Raw genomic sequence first — 14,482 nt, 5'->3', positions numbered from 1 at the left:
TCAAGGAGGAAGAAAGGACAAACCTTTTTTTCCTTCTCTACATTCCTTAGGATTATATAACAATAATGTATCCTGCCTGAGGACAGTCTCTGGATTAAACCTTCTGGATAATTCTGTTATCTTAAAATGTAAATTATGGGAGTAGGTCTGGTGAGGTCTTTACAACCTCCAGACATTCTTTGGATTCATTGGAGAGTGTATAACTTCATTGCTAACACTAGCAAGCGGGTACTCTTTCTGCCCACTTCTGATGCCTATGTCAGAAGCTTTGTCTATCTCCTTTATACTTTAATAAAACTTTATTACACAAAAGCTCTGAGCGATCAAGCCTCGTCTCTGGCTCCAGATTGAATTCTTCTCCTCTGGGGGCCAAGAGTCCTGGTGTCTTCGTGTGATTCAACAACAACCTTTCAATAGGATCTTAGTTCCCCAACCAGGGATCAAACCTCTCTTCCCTCCTGTGGAAGCATAGAGTCCCAGCCACTGAAACCCCAGGGAATTCCCACTGGTGGGCTTCTAATAAATAAATAAAAGATGCTAAAATGCATAAACAAATTCCAATTAGGAGTGGAAAAAGTTAGACAAGTATAGGACTTCCCTGGTAGTCCAGTGGTTAAGACTCCATGCTTCCAGTGCAGATGGTGTGGGTTTGATCCCTGGTCAGAGAAGGAAGATTCCACGTGCCTCGTGATGTGCCCCACACCCCCCAAAAAAGTTACACAACTACAAATTTAAAGACATTTTACAAATGAACCAACCCATAACCATCAAAACATCGCAATCATGAAAGACAAAGAAAGACTGAATTATCAGAGACACATATTTTAAAAGGGCTTCCCTGGTGGTTCAGATGGTAAAGGATCCACCTGCAATGCGGGAGACCTGGGTTCGATCCCTGGCTTGGGAAAATCCCCAGGAGGAGGGCATGGCAACCCAGTATTCTTGCCTGGAAAATCCCCAAGGACAGTGGAGCCTGGCGGGCTACAGTCTATGGGGATCACAAAGAGTCAGACATGACTGAGTAACTAAGCACAGCACCTTCACAGCACGTATTAAAAGAGACTATAGAGACATGGCTAAATGCATGGTATGAGCCTAGATGGTATTCTGAAACAGATTAAAAAATTTTTTTTCTTTTGTTAAAGATAGCAGTTGACGAAAGTTGAATATAGTCTGCAGGTTAGATAATAGTATAGTTTCAGTGCAAATTTCCCGATTTTGATAAGCATACTTATATTAAACCCTTGTAAAAATAATGTTCTTGTTTTTAGGAAATGTATAGTGTACTTAGGAAAAAGGGCAACATGTCCATAACTTATTCTCAAACATTCAGAAAAAAATTATATATCTGTACATAAATATATGACTAATACAGCAAATGAGGCTCCCTGGTGGCTCAGTGGTAAAAAGCCTGCCAATGCAGGAGACACAAGTTCGATCTCTGGGTTGGGAAAATCCCCTGGAGATGGAAAAGGCAACTCACTCCAGTAGTCCTGCCTGGGAAATCCCATGGACAGAGGAGGCTGGCGGGCTACAGTCTATGGGGTCTCAAAAGCGTTGGACACAACTTAGCAACTAAACAACAAAAATAAAGCAAATAGGAAAGATGTTATTGCTTAGACAATATAGACAAATGGTATACAGGAATTCTTTGTATCATTTTTGCAGCCATTCTGTACATATGAAATTATTTCAAAATAAAAATTTTAAAAACAATTTCAACACAAACATTTACTACCTGTGCAAGTTACTTACCTTTGCAGATAATCAGTGCCTCATTTACTAACATGAAATGAAATATTTCCTGCCATGTGGTGGGCAAGAAATGCCACAGCTATCTGAGATTCTGGCCCCTAAATGTGAATTTATGAATCATGCCAACAAGCAGCACCACTCCCTACATGAGGAACTTAAGGATCTCATAGTAATCAGTGATTACAGCCCTCTGTGACCTAAGGGAATTCAAGAAGAGAAGAACATTTCTGTAAAAATGCAGGATGTTGGCCCCAGATAACTGAGATGCATATGCAAGGAATGACTTCAATAATTTCAGAATCTTGCATCTTCCCATACATAGGTCGCTGCTGCTGCTAAGTCGTGTTTGACTCTGTGTGACCCTATAGACTGCAGCCCACTAGGCTCCTCTGTCCTTGGGATTCTGCAGGCAAGAATACTGGAGTAGGTTGCCATTTACTTCTCCAGGGATCTTCCAGACCCAGAGATCAAACCCAGATCTCTTACATCTTAACTTCATTGGCAGGCAGGTTCTTTACCACTTGTGCCACCTTGGAAGCCCTCCCACATGTAGAACACTAAATCCCTTAACTTGATGTCTGGTTTTCCTTGCTGCTGCTGCTGCTAATTGCTTCAGTCGTGTCCGACTCTGTGTGACCCCATAAACGGTAGCCCACCAGGCTCCCCTGTCCCTGGGATTCTCCAGGCAAGAACACTGGAGTGGGTTGCCATTTCCTTCTCCAATGCATGAAACTGAGAAGTGAAAGTGAAGTCACTCAGTCGTGTCCGACTCTAGCGACCCTATGGACTGCAGCCCACCAGGCTCCTCCATCCATGGCATTTTCCAGGCAAGAGTACTGGAGTGGGGTCTCATTGCCTTCTCCGCTGGTTTTCCTTACTTAACAATAATCTTTGATGTTCCGATTGCCTGTCTGCTTTGTTGCAAACTTGCATATAGCCTGACTCCCTCTCCCACCTCCTCAAAGCAGTCTCTCAGGGCTACTGAGATGCTTTCTCCTAGGCTGGGGGTCCTAAACATTCACATCAAGTAAAACATTCTCTACTTTAAGGTTGTGGCTAATTTTTAAGTCGACACTAAGATAAGATATTATGTCTACTTACTTTCATTTACAGAATCTACCAAACTCCAGTCTGTCTGGCACCCTGAAAATCACCAGGTATAGAAATGTCAAAAAGACCTAGTCAATAGTATCTTTAAGCTATGTGGAAAAAACAACCAAAAAAAACTGGAATGTTTAACAAAAAGTGATTATTACTAGTTCTCAGAGTGGGTTTGAAGGAGGAAACAGACAGAGCTGGACTCCATCTTAGGCCAGGCTCTGAACATTAGGCTACATGCATGGTCACCCTCCCAATGGACTCTGAACTTTGTGCCCGGTGTCTATAGAAATGGCATACCAATGGAAAACCAGATCCCCCGGATAAAAGAGCCTCAGGACTTGTACTTGGACTCTCTGTTGCCTAAAAGAATATGCTAATTATCTCTGTAACAGAACAAAGCGGTACATTTCATTATGTTTATTGGGATATGACCACAGGCCTATTGATAAATATCCATTGTTTATCTAGTCTTGTGACACATGAATCGTGGGTTAACTTTGATTGTATCTCTCTTTTACCTTGTCCAGACTAGTTTCAAGGAATTTGGGGAGGTGGGTTTGAGCAAGTACACTTAGGGTATATAAGGTTTTCACAAAAACTGGTCGGGGTCCTTGGCTAAGAGGAGACTCTGCCTGGGGCCCGCCAGTGTAATAAACTGCACTCCAAGAGCTGCATTGTCCTTCTGAGTGAGTTTGTTTCCAGGAACACATGGCTACAACACTTTCAAGACCTGAATGACCTAATGTAGACACAAGCATACATATAAAAGAGGTTTAATGAAACTCCTGGTATATCATAAAAGTAGTTCCATCTTCCTTTTGGATGATTACAAGCTTTAAGGAAAGTTTTTTTATCCCTCTTTTAAAAAAATCCTCAAATAGCCCCCTTTCTAGCCAGCTTTAAACTTCCTGTCTTGCTCTCCCGACCCCACCATAGTGACTTGCCACAGCAGCCTGGCACCCACGGTGTCTCTCTGTGTTCAAATTTCCTCTTATTATAAGGACACCAGTCACACTGGATTAGGGCCCAGTTCTTGCCTGGAGAATCCCAGGGACGGGGGAGCCTGGTGGGCTGCCGTCTATGGGGTCGCACAGAGTCGGAGACAACTGAAGCGACTTAGCAGCAGCAGCAGCAGCAAGGGCTCATTTTAATTTATTCATTTCTTTAAAGCGCTTCACTTCAAATGCATCTCACATTTCCAACAAGGTAGGGCTTTAAACATATAAATTTGGGGAGAACACAATTCAACCTGTAAAAGAGATTATAAAAAGAAGTTTCATAAGCATCCCAAGGAACTAAGCGATGGTGGAGGTGGTTAGTCACCAAGTAGCATCTGTTAAGGCATCCTTATATTTAGGTCTTTAAATGCAGTTTGACAACTTTTCTGAAGTGAGGATACAGTGCATAAAGTTAACCTGTTCCCTACTCTCAGGACAACTGTTTTGTGGTGTCTACCAGTGGTTTGGGGGATTTCACAGACAATAGCTTCTAAGTTCTAGACCCACCACACGGATCTGCTCTCAGTCAGACCTTGGGTAGGTGGAAGCCTTGAAGCTGGGACAGTACAGGTGATGAAGAAGGCACAGGAGATTAGAAAAAAGAGGGAATTATAATGTGGTATCAGGAAGTAGGGATGAGACTTGGAGGTAAAATAGGATGAGAAAATAAGATCAGAAATGATGGCATGCCTAGTTCCCTGGGTGCTGTTGACTACCTGGAGGGTTATAACTAAATCAGATTACTCAGGAGTAGGAGAAACATCTGTTTTGCTTTGTTTTTTTCTCACAAGAAAGAGAGCTCTGCTTTTCCAGAATTCCATCTTCTTTTCTTGGGCTTTCGGGATTGGTGGGCAGCCTCTATGGCAAGCCTGGTATTTTACCTAAACTCAGTAGTATGGTGCCCAGTACTTAACTGTTTTTACATTCTCCATGTACTCTTGCAATTCTCTCAAAATTAATATAACACAGGATATTTTTTTAAAAATCAGTTCTTTCCTCAATATGTTTCTTTACAAGCTGCTGCCTTTGCGCCACAACTACTGAGCCCCTGCTTTATAGCCTATGAGCTACAACTACTGAGCCCAAGTGCTGCAGCTACTGAAGACCGGGCACCTTAGAGCCAGTGGTCTATAACAAGAGAAGCCCTGCAGCTAGAAGCCCTCACACTGCAACTAGAGCGTAGCCTCCACTCACCTGCATGCAGTCATAAAGACCCAGCACAGCCAAAAATAATTAAAAAAAAAATCATTTGACTGTATTTGTGTGGGTATGTCTCTGGTCTCTCTATGCTGTTCCATTGATTTCTGTGTTTATTCTTCCACCAATTCACACAGAAATATGTACTTAGATGTTCAAAGCAGCTATCTCCATAATCACCCGAATGGAAACAGTGCCAATGTCCAACAAGTGAATGGATAAATAAGCTGTGGAACATCCACAGCAAGAAAAAGAAATGAACCATTGATTCACACAACACCTTGAATATATTTCAAAGGCATTGAGGAAGTGAGATGAAACTATCCTACCTACACTTGTTACAAGCCACAAAGAAACCCAAAGTACATGGGAATTTACTGAATGCTTTGCAGACGTGCTTGCAATTTGTCCCCTAGAAAGTAGCTCCTGGGAGACAGTTTTGAAGTGCTTCCAGGAGTGTCTTGGTCTAATCTACAGGAAGTTCACTCTCATTCTGTACCTTCTACCAGGACTCCATCATGCATCATGAATCATGCACATGGAGGGCTGTCTCACATTCGTGATCAATTCCCCAAACCAGTACTGATGTGCCTTTCATCACAGACAGGAAGATGAGCACCCCTTGGTGCTCCCACTTGCTCTGCGAGGGCTGAATCAGGCTAAGGAGGCAAGAGTGGGGATTGGGAGCCGCCTTTCATTTTCCAGTTAGAGAGAAAGCTCAAAGTGCAAAATACTGACGAGACAGCGCTTGGAAAGAAAGAACCTAAAGTGCTAGTCCTGTACTCTGTTCATTGAAGGACTCAGTTAAGGTGTGGATGACTGATCTGTTTCAGGCTGGAAGACTATTGGCTGCTGGAATTGAAGGGAAATTTACCAGAGAGAGAGGCAGGAGAAAATCAGCCTGTCCAAAGAGGCAGAAGACACTGTGGTTTTTTTGGTACAGGTAAGACTGCAGGAGCAAGGAGTGTGCTGGGAGGCATTTTACCTGTCCACCAAGAATGCAGAATTCCTAGAGCTTGTTTGGTTTGAAGAATCTTCTGAAAATTAACACTATCCTTCTTAGAAGAATAGCTAGATATGGTCATTTCTGTCATGATGCAGATACCCATCCATTTTCACATGTTAGCACCTCAGTTTTCAGATTAATCTGCCTGGGTTAGTCTTCTGGAAGAGGTTTGTACTCCTTTATTTATGGGGTAGCAAGACTCCCTCACAGAAGGGAAACCTTTTTTTTTTTTTTTGGCCACACCACCTGGCATGCGGCATCTTTGTTCCTAGACCAGGGATAGAACCCAGGCTCCTGCAGTGGAAGCCTGGAGTCTTAACCGGTTACTGCCAGGGAGGTCCCCCACAAAGAGATCTCTGATTTGTCTCCCAACTGCTGTTTCTCCTTGACTCTGCCTGATGTCTCTAGGACAAGACTTGATCTCTTCCCTTTAGGTGTCCTGTTTAGAGCACTTCCCAACCTACCCCCACCCACACCTTCTGGTTCCCTGGCTGTGCAGGGCTGCACCCAGACCATCTGTTACCACCTATCACCTTATTCCCCAGGTGGAGGCTCACAGGGTCCCCTGGCCCAGAACCTGCAGGGAACCAGTAGTCAGAGCTGGTGACTGTGCAGAATAGATGCAGCAAAACTCCAAGTGAATGTTCAAACCTCCACTAAAGTGTTCTCTCAGCTCTAGGAGGAGGGAAAAAGAGGAACTGCTGTTTTGGAAACAATAGAAGAACTTAAGAAAAATTCTATCTAAAGAAAACAGATCTAGAAACAAAGTTTCCTTTTTATTTCTTCCTCCATTCTCACTGTGAGGAGTGAGATACCTACTGCCACTGAATCAGCTGTCCACCCCTATCCCCCAGAGACCCCAGGGTTAAGCTTCCACTTTACCTAAAAACACACGATCAATTCCACCATTTATAAATGTGGTACACATGATGAAAGAACTGGTCAAACTGGTTGGCAGTGGGATCTTTCTCCAGTTTTATGACCTTGTCTAGAGCTAGATGCAAGTATAAACAGGAAGTCATATGAGATGATTAAACGGTGACAAAAGCCGAGTCTAGTCTTTTCAATGGATATAATAAAGGGTTGTCGAGAAGTGAGCAGGCTCGCAGCCAAGTGCCCTGGGAACCTGTGAGAGCCCCCAGCAGCTCAGGCAGGGAAAGCTGTGACTCCATAGCTCTCAGTGAAGGAGGGAGACTGGGGGATTTCACCTTGAGGAGACTCCAGGAGCAGAAAGAGCAACGACAGGGAGGCCGGGACACCCAGGGTTTGGTCTCAATCTGACACTAACTAGCAGCTGCCAGGAGCAGGTCACTTAACCTTTCTCAGACTCAGGTTTCCCCCTGTAAAAGGCAGGGCTTTCTTTAGGTAGGGATGGCCAATGGGTGGCACATATACACTGACCTCCTTGAAGCCTTTGTGGAGACCACTGCTCCATCATATCACTGTTTAGGCATTTTTGTACACATTCTAGGCAGGTACTTCTAACCAGAGTTGGTCCACAAGCTGAAATCTACTTAGTTGAAATCCTCCCCACATTTGGTGATCCCTGAGGTCCTTTCTAGCTTCTGAATGAAGAATTCCAAGTTTGCAAGTAAGAGAGGACCATCTTTCTGATTTAGTAATAGCTCCCTCAAAAAAAGGAAAATGGAAATCTTAGGTCATAATTTCATAGTCTTCTTCTGCTCCTGAGGCCAAACAGGGTCTCTCCTGGATCACATGATCTTTTCTTCTGTGCCAGAGATTTTTGTATGTGAGCTTCACCCTCTGTCAGCTCACCCAGCATGACAGTGTCCCAGACTATAGATCTTAAAATCACCCACACATTTATACTGGGTGTCAAGGAACCTACAAAGAGAGGAATTATCTTAGGGCACTGAAAACCAAAAGTCAGAAGAGGTGGCATTTAAGGATTGCATTCCCTTCTTACCACAGATAACCTGATTCACGCTTCTCACCCCTGGCAAGAGAGCAATCACATGAACAATACCCAGGTGAGGACAGCATCAGGAATTCAGGTGGTTGCAAGTATGTTTATTGAAAGAAGCAGTGATTTGGTTAACACAGGTCCCACCTCACAACCCACTCCTCACCCCCCAAACCACCAGGGGCAAGACTCAGGCCAGGGGAGCAAGTGTGGGTTGGATAGAAGACTTAACTAGCTTGAGTTATTGCTTTCATGCCAGGGAATCCTGTGTGTGTGTTTCTGGTAAGGTGCGCAGAGATAAGAGCCCTAACTAACTTGAGCTATTGCCCCCAGGACAAGGAAACATGAGGGGAGAGGCAGGTGCCTTTGTGATGAAGTGGTGCATCTTGCTGCTCTGGCCTTAGGTAGAGACCTACACTGAAGCATCAAAGTGGACTGGCACGTACGGGTTTCCCTCACAAGCCACAATGATGTGTTTATTCGCCTGGGTGGTCTTGTAGGCACAGTTGGGGTACTTGGAGCTGCCGGTCTCACGGCAGTCGGTGATGCTCATGGTGGAGTAGCTCTGGTAGCAATTGGTCTGCCCATTCTTGCAGGCAACATTTTTCTGGGAGCACACGGCCTGGACATCAGCCAGGGACTCGTGCACAAAGGTGTTCACTGGCTTGCATCGATCTTTGGTCAGGTTCCGGCTCTTCATCATCTGGTTACAGTAGTTGGAGCTGCTGGCAGCGGAAGTGCTGGAGTCCATGTGCTGCCGCTCAAACTTGGCTGCTGCAGTTTCCTTGCCCAGGGAAGGCTGGACCCGCACCAGCAGCAGCACCAGGACCAACAGCGACAACAGGACCAGGGACTTCAGAGCCATGATGACCGCACTCCCCTGGAGAAACCTGAATGAGAAAAGGGGGAGAAGAGGAAAAGCATCGCCTTCGAAAGAGAACCCCAGCTCCCACCTGTAGCCTCCCTGGCTTACAGTCTCCCTGCCGGTCAACCAGAAAGATGTCCCTGTTCCTAAGAGCTTTCCTAGGTAAGGAGACACATATACTCTTCCCACAAACATTTGACTCCCACTCCCTACAGAGGTGTCGTCCTCCCCTTTGGGTGGTGACCCCCAAAATGATCTAAAATCCTAGCAGTCCTGTCTTTGAATACAGAAAGTCTTTTGATATGAAATACATTTGGAAAATAAAATACTTTTGTACCCAGCACTCATGCAGCTCATTAGGGGATCCTTTTGAATAAACCACTAAATAAAAAAGTCAGATTTTGAATAAGCTAAGTTGTACCCCCAAAATAACCACCAGTATTCATCCGGATCACAGTTGACAGAGCCCTGTTGTCCTCCAGCACAAGGGAAACTCAGTCCCTGTCCTGTGTCTGACCCCATACCATAAAGGACACCATTGTATTCCTATGAGAGATTCAAGCCTCCCCCAACCTGGAGGCTTCTCCTTCTCCAACCCTGTGGGCTCTCTGCAGCCTGTGTGCTCCATTCCTGACCCCAGCTCTGCTCCCTGCCCCTGTCTGCCCAGCCCAATTCTCAGGCTAGTCTCACTCACCTAGGATCCTCCCTCTCAAACCCTCAAGCAGAAGCAGCTCCTGAGACCACTTCTTGGGCTGCTTACCTGGGTCTCTAGTTTGATGTCTGAGAGAGAGAAGGCAGTTTCTGCAATCATTCTCTTCCAGAGGTGTGGACCTTATACTGGTGAAAGGGGGCTTGGCTTCCAAGAAGGGTGGGAGGGGCATCTTGGTCTCAGTCCACAGGAAAACAAGGTCAAGCGAGGAAAGGTTGGGGAATTGCCCAGGACACCTGGCCTGGTAGTATGCCTGCCTATTCATCAGACTCCGGTTCTGTCCCTGGGGTGGGAAGATCCTTTGGAGAAGGAAATACCAACCCACTCCAGATCTTGCCTAGGAAATTCCATGGACAGAGAAGCCTGGCAGGCTACAGTCCAGACACAATTGAGCATACACGCACACCCTTTTGGGGGGACTGCTGGGGATAGTGAGCCTTTGCTGATAAGAACTTTTCTCTCTATAAAGCAGCAGAGAAAGCCACTATAGTATTGATGCTCAAACTCCAACCAAATCCATGTTCCATACTAAATAGCCCAGGCATGTGTGCTAAGTGGCTTCAGTTGTATCTGACTCTTTGTGACCCTGATAGCTCAGTTGGTAAAGAATCCGCCTACAGTGCAGGAGACCCCGGTTCAATTCCTGGATCAGGAAGATCCTCTGGAGAAGTGATAGGCTACCCACTCCAGTATTCTTGGGCTTCCCTTGCGGCTCAGCTGGTAAAGAATCTGCCTGCAATGTGGGAGACCTGGGATGGGAAGATCCCTGGAGAAGGGAAAGGCTATCCACTCCAGTATTCTGGCCTGGAGAATTCCAGGGTCACAAAGAGTCGAACATGACTGAATGACTTTCACTTTTCACTTTGCGACCCTATGGGCTATAGCCTGCCAGGCTCCTCTGTCCATGGGATTCTCCAGGCTAGAATACTAGAATGGGTTGCCATGCCCAACCCAGGGATCAAACTCATGTCTCATATCTTCTGCATTGCCAGTTGGGTTCTTTTCCTACTAGCACCACTTGGGAAGCACGAGGAGGTTATCAAAAGTCACATAACAAGTAATCATGGGAAGGGGAAGGCATGGGATGTCATCTCTCTCCCCCGGAATCCTGAAGCCGCTTTGGCCAGAATTTCTTGACTCCCATCAGCATCTGCAGGGGGAAGGGAGTGGTGAGAGCAAAGGGTGGCAAGAGGAAGGGGGTGGCGAGGAGGTGAGAGGTGTCCAGCTGCCCCTAGCTGGAAGGCTCCCTAGATCTGGAGAAGATGACAGTACCTGAACACGGAGGAGGAAAAGGAAGCCTCTGTGTGACCTTACCCAGTTCTGGCCTCTTCTACACTCCTGGGCTGTTGAAAAAGAACGTGTGACTGTTCTTATCTACAGTGATCTCTCTTCCTGTAGGCCAGAGTGGAGGAGAGGAATTTGAGATAAGCCAAAATGCAAAATCCCCTTTAGAGAAGAAACAGAGAACATCATATTTCTTAGCAGTAGAATCTCCTCCCAGAAAGAGACCTGTATTTGCTGAGAGACAATTTTGTTTTTATTTATTTACTTTTAAAGTATAGACTTCCCTGGTGGCTCAGATGGTAAAGTGTCTGCCTACAATGCGGGAGACCTGGGTTCAATCCCTGGGTCAGGAAGATCTCCTGGAGAAGGAAATGGCAATCCACTCCAGTATTCTTGCCTGGAAAATCTCATGGACGGAGGAGGCTGGTAGACTACAGTCCAGGGAGTCGCAAAGAGTCGCAACGAGTTGGACACCACTGAGCTTTTTGACTTCACTTTTTACTCACATTAAAGTATAGTTGATTTACAATATTGTGTTAGTTTTAGGTGTACAGCAAAGTGACTCAGATATATATAAACATATACAGTTATTACTTTTTTATGGAGTATAATTTTACTCACTCTGGAGCATGAATTATCAAAATATTTCTATGTTCTAGCTTTACACTGTCTCGGTCTGTAACCGAGAAAGGTTAATTTTGACTCCATACTGGACTGGATCTGTTTCTATGACTTTAATCCTTGTTTTTTTTCGCTACTTTTGTTATTATAGCATACATAAAGGCTGTAGAATCCTGCCCACCCCCACACCCTTAAACTAAAGTGAAGTCGCTCAGTCATTTCCGACTCTTTGTGACCCCATAGACTGTAGTCTACCAGGCTCCTGTGTCCATGGGATTTTCCAGGCAAGAATACTGGAGTGGGTTGCCATTTCCTTCTCCAGGAGATCTTCCCAACCTAGGGATTGAACCCAGGTCTCCCACATTGTAAGCAGATGCTTTACTGTCTGAGCCACCAGGGAAGTCATACCCTTAAAGTGCCTTTGTTTAGCTGACAGGAAGATAACCTGGCCCTGCCCACCTGTGAAGGACTGAGACATTCTTGAGTTCCTTGTGTAGACAACGGTGCCACTTGCCTGCTGCTTGCCCGGGGTGGCTCAGAAATTCATATTTGGGGGAGGGGGGGCTGGAATTGCACATACCTGTGGCATCCTTTCTTATTGATATGGCAGGAGATATTCCATTTCGCACCACCTGTGAAAAGGCTGTGTCTGTGTTAAGTCACTTCAGTCATGTCAAATTCTTTGTGACCTACGGACTGTAGCCCACCAGGCTCCTCTGTCCATGGGATTCTCCAGGCAAGAATACTGGAGTGGGTTGCCATGCCTTTGTCCAGGAGATCTTCCCAACCCAGGGACTGAACCTGTGTCTCTTATGTCTCTTGCATTGGCAGGTGGGTTCTTTAACACTAGTGTCTGTAAGGAAGTGAAACTCACATATCCCCACCTGGGACTTGCCATTCTAGAAGGTATTTGCAAGAAATAAATGGTCTTTCTACTTTAGCTTTCCTGGTGGCTCAGACAGTAAAGAATCTTCCAGCAATGTGGGAGACCCAGGTTCCATCGCTGTGTAGGGAAGATCCCCTGGAGAAGGGAATAGCAACCCACTCCAGTATTCTTGCCTGGAAAATTCCACAGATAGAAGAGCTTTGTGGGCTATAGTCTATGGGGTCACAAAAAGTCAGACATGACTGAGCAACTAACACTTTCACTTCCAACTTTGTTTCCTCACCTCACCCCCCATCGCTGATCCATAAAAGAACCTGGCATGCAGGCCCCAACAAAATGGTTATTTTGAGATGTTAGTCTGCCATCTTCTTGGTCAGCTGACTGTCCAAATAAAGTTGTTAGGTAGTTAGAATAGGAAAAAGGAGTCAAAAATGGTGGTGGCTAAAAGATGAAGAAAAGAAAAAGCCCGCAAAAATGAAACAAAAGAAAACCTGCAGACTGGAGTGAGAACTTCAGGTGAAACAAACACATCCCCTTCTTGGCCAGCCCAATTTACATGGGGCAGGCTCAGCAGGGAGGAGACAAATGAATGAAAGGAGGAAGCCAAGACAGACTGAGGCCTCTCCTTTGGGGTCTGCCTGCCCTCACACCTCGAAGGTGTACTATCCTTTGCTTGCCAAATAAAACTAAGCTGTAACCGAGCTGTAACACTGGTCTGTCATTTCAAATATTTGCTGTAGTGAGACATAACCAAGGAAATTACACATTCCCCCAACAAAGTTGTATTCTGTGTCTCAACACCTAGTCTCTCAGATTTATTGTCCTATCATATGGTGAACAGAGCAAGCTTGGACTCAGTAACAAATCCAAATCCTGGTTTAGCACCTTAAGCACTGGGGAAGTTTTCTCATCTCTAAAATGGGGTGATAATAACATGTTTCTCTTAGACTTGTTTTTAAGACAAAATAAGGTAAGAAGCAGTGTTCCCTGATAGCTCAGTAGTAAAGAACCTGCCTGCCAATGCAGGAGATGTAGGAGACACATGTTCAGCCCCTGGATCAGGATGATCCCTGGGGGAGGAAATGGCAACACACCTCAGTCTTCTTGCCTGGGAAATCCCATGGACAGAGGAGCCTGGCGGGCTACAGTCCATAGAGTCACAAAGAGTCAGACAAGACTGTGCTACTGAGTACACAGGCCAGGTAAGATGCAGAGTGCTTAGAAAGCCTGTTATTATTCACAGAGAGTGGGGTTAAAACCTCCCACAAGGAATCTGTTTAAATAAAACTAGGTGATCTTGGAATTGCTTTCTACAGGGGGTGGAGTCAATAACTGCCTGGCTTTTGCCTTGCTAAAATCCAGAGCCGAAAACAGCAGGAAGTTTCAAATCCGTGGGGAGGGAAAGATAGGAGGAAGAGAGAGGAGAGGAAACTTGATGGAAAGAACAGAATTTTTTTTTTAAGAGATTTTAAAGAAAATAAATAAATAAATAAACAATTTTTTACTGTCCTGGGTCTTCATTGCTGTGTGAGAGCTTTCTCTAGTTGCAGTGAGTGGGGCTACTCTTCATTGCAGCACATGGGTTCCTCGTTTCGGTGGCTTCTCTTGTGATGGAGCACAGGCTCTGTGCATGGTCTTCAGCAGTTGTGACTTAGGGTCCTAGTTGCTCACAGGCATATGTGCTCTTCCTGGCCCAGGGATTGAACCCATGTCCTCTGCACTGGCAGTCGAATTTTTAACCCCTGGACCACCAGAATTCTTTAAGGGAAAATTTTTTAATTGTTTTGCCACATGAAATCCAAGAAATCTTTGGTAAAGTAAACCTTCTTTTCTAATGTGTTTAAATCTGGAAGGGGAAGTGGGGCCAAAGAAGATGTGGTGACGTGTGAGCTTTTATTTTCCTTTCCATAATTCACTCACCACCCAGGTTTTCTTTGTCTCTTAGTCTTTAGATTGTACTCATACCATCTTGAGGGGTATTGGAAGGAAAACTTTTCCTATACTCATTTATGTACAGTCATGAACCCTGTGAATTAACTGACAAAATGACTTAAGATTAACAGAAGGAGAAATGACAAAGTTTATGCATATGCATATGGAAGAACATAGAAGTGGTTCCCTGAACTGCTAGGGAAA

The 14,482-nt window shown here is 45.1% G+C and overlaps 1 protein-coding gene across 2 annotated transcripts; it reads right to left on the bottom strand.

Moving 5' to 3' along the window:
• Nucleotides 1-8,067: 8,067 nt before the first annotated feature.
• LOC282340 (ribonuclease, RNase A family, 1 (pancreatic)) lies at nt 8,068-9,651 on the bottom strand. 2 transcript variants are annotated; one of them, XM_005211462.3, is made up of 2 exons: nt 9,541-9,651; nt 8,068-8,871 (listed from the first exon to the last, which is right to left on the bottom strand). In XM_005211462.3, exon 2 carries the CDS (start codon nt 8,844-8,846, stop codon nt 8,394-8,396), a length of 453 nt encoding a protein of 150 aa, XP_005211519.1. In that variant the 5' UTR covers nt 8,847-8,871; nt 9,541-9,651; the 3' UTR covers nt 8,068-8,393. The 2 variants fall into 2 exon arrangements, with proteins under 2 accessions (XP_005211519.1, NP_001014408.2); NM_001014386.4 differs by having other exon boundaries at nt 9,607-9,651.
• Between the last annotated feature and the right edge of the window lie 4,831 nt (nt 9,652-14,482).

The sequence above is a fragment of the Bos taurus genome, chromosome 10 (genome assembly GCF_002263795.3).
Source record: "Bos taurus isolate L1 Dominette 01449 registration number 42190680 breed Hereford chromosome 10, ARS-UCD2.0, whole genome shotgun sequence".
NCBI lineage: Eukaryota > Metazoa > Chordata > Mammalia > Artiodactyla > Bovidae > Bos > Bos taurus.
Note: the sequence above shows the minus strand (reverse complement) of the source record. Positions and strands in the feature narration are given on the sequence as shown.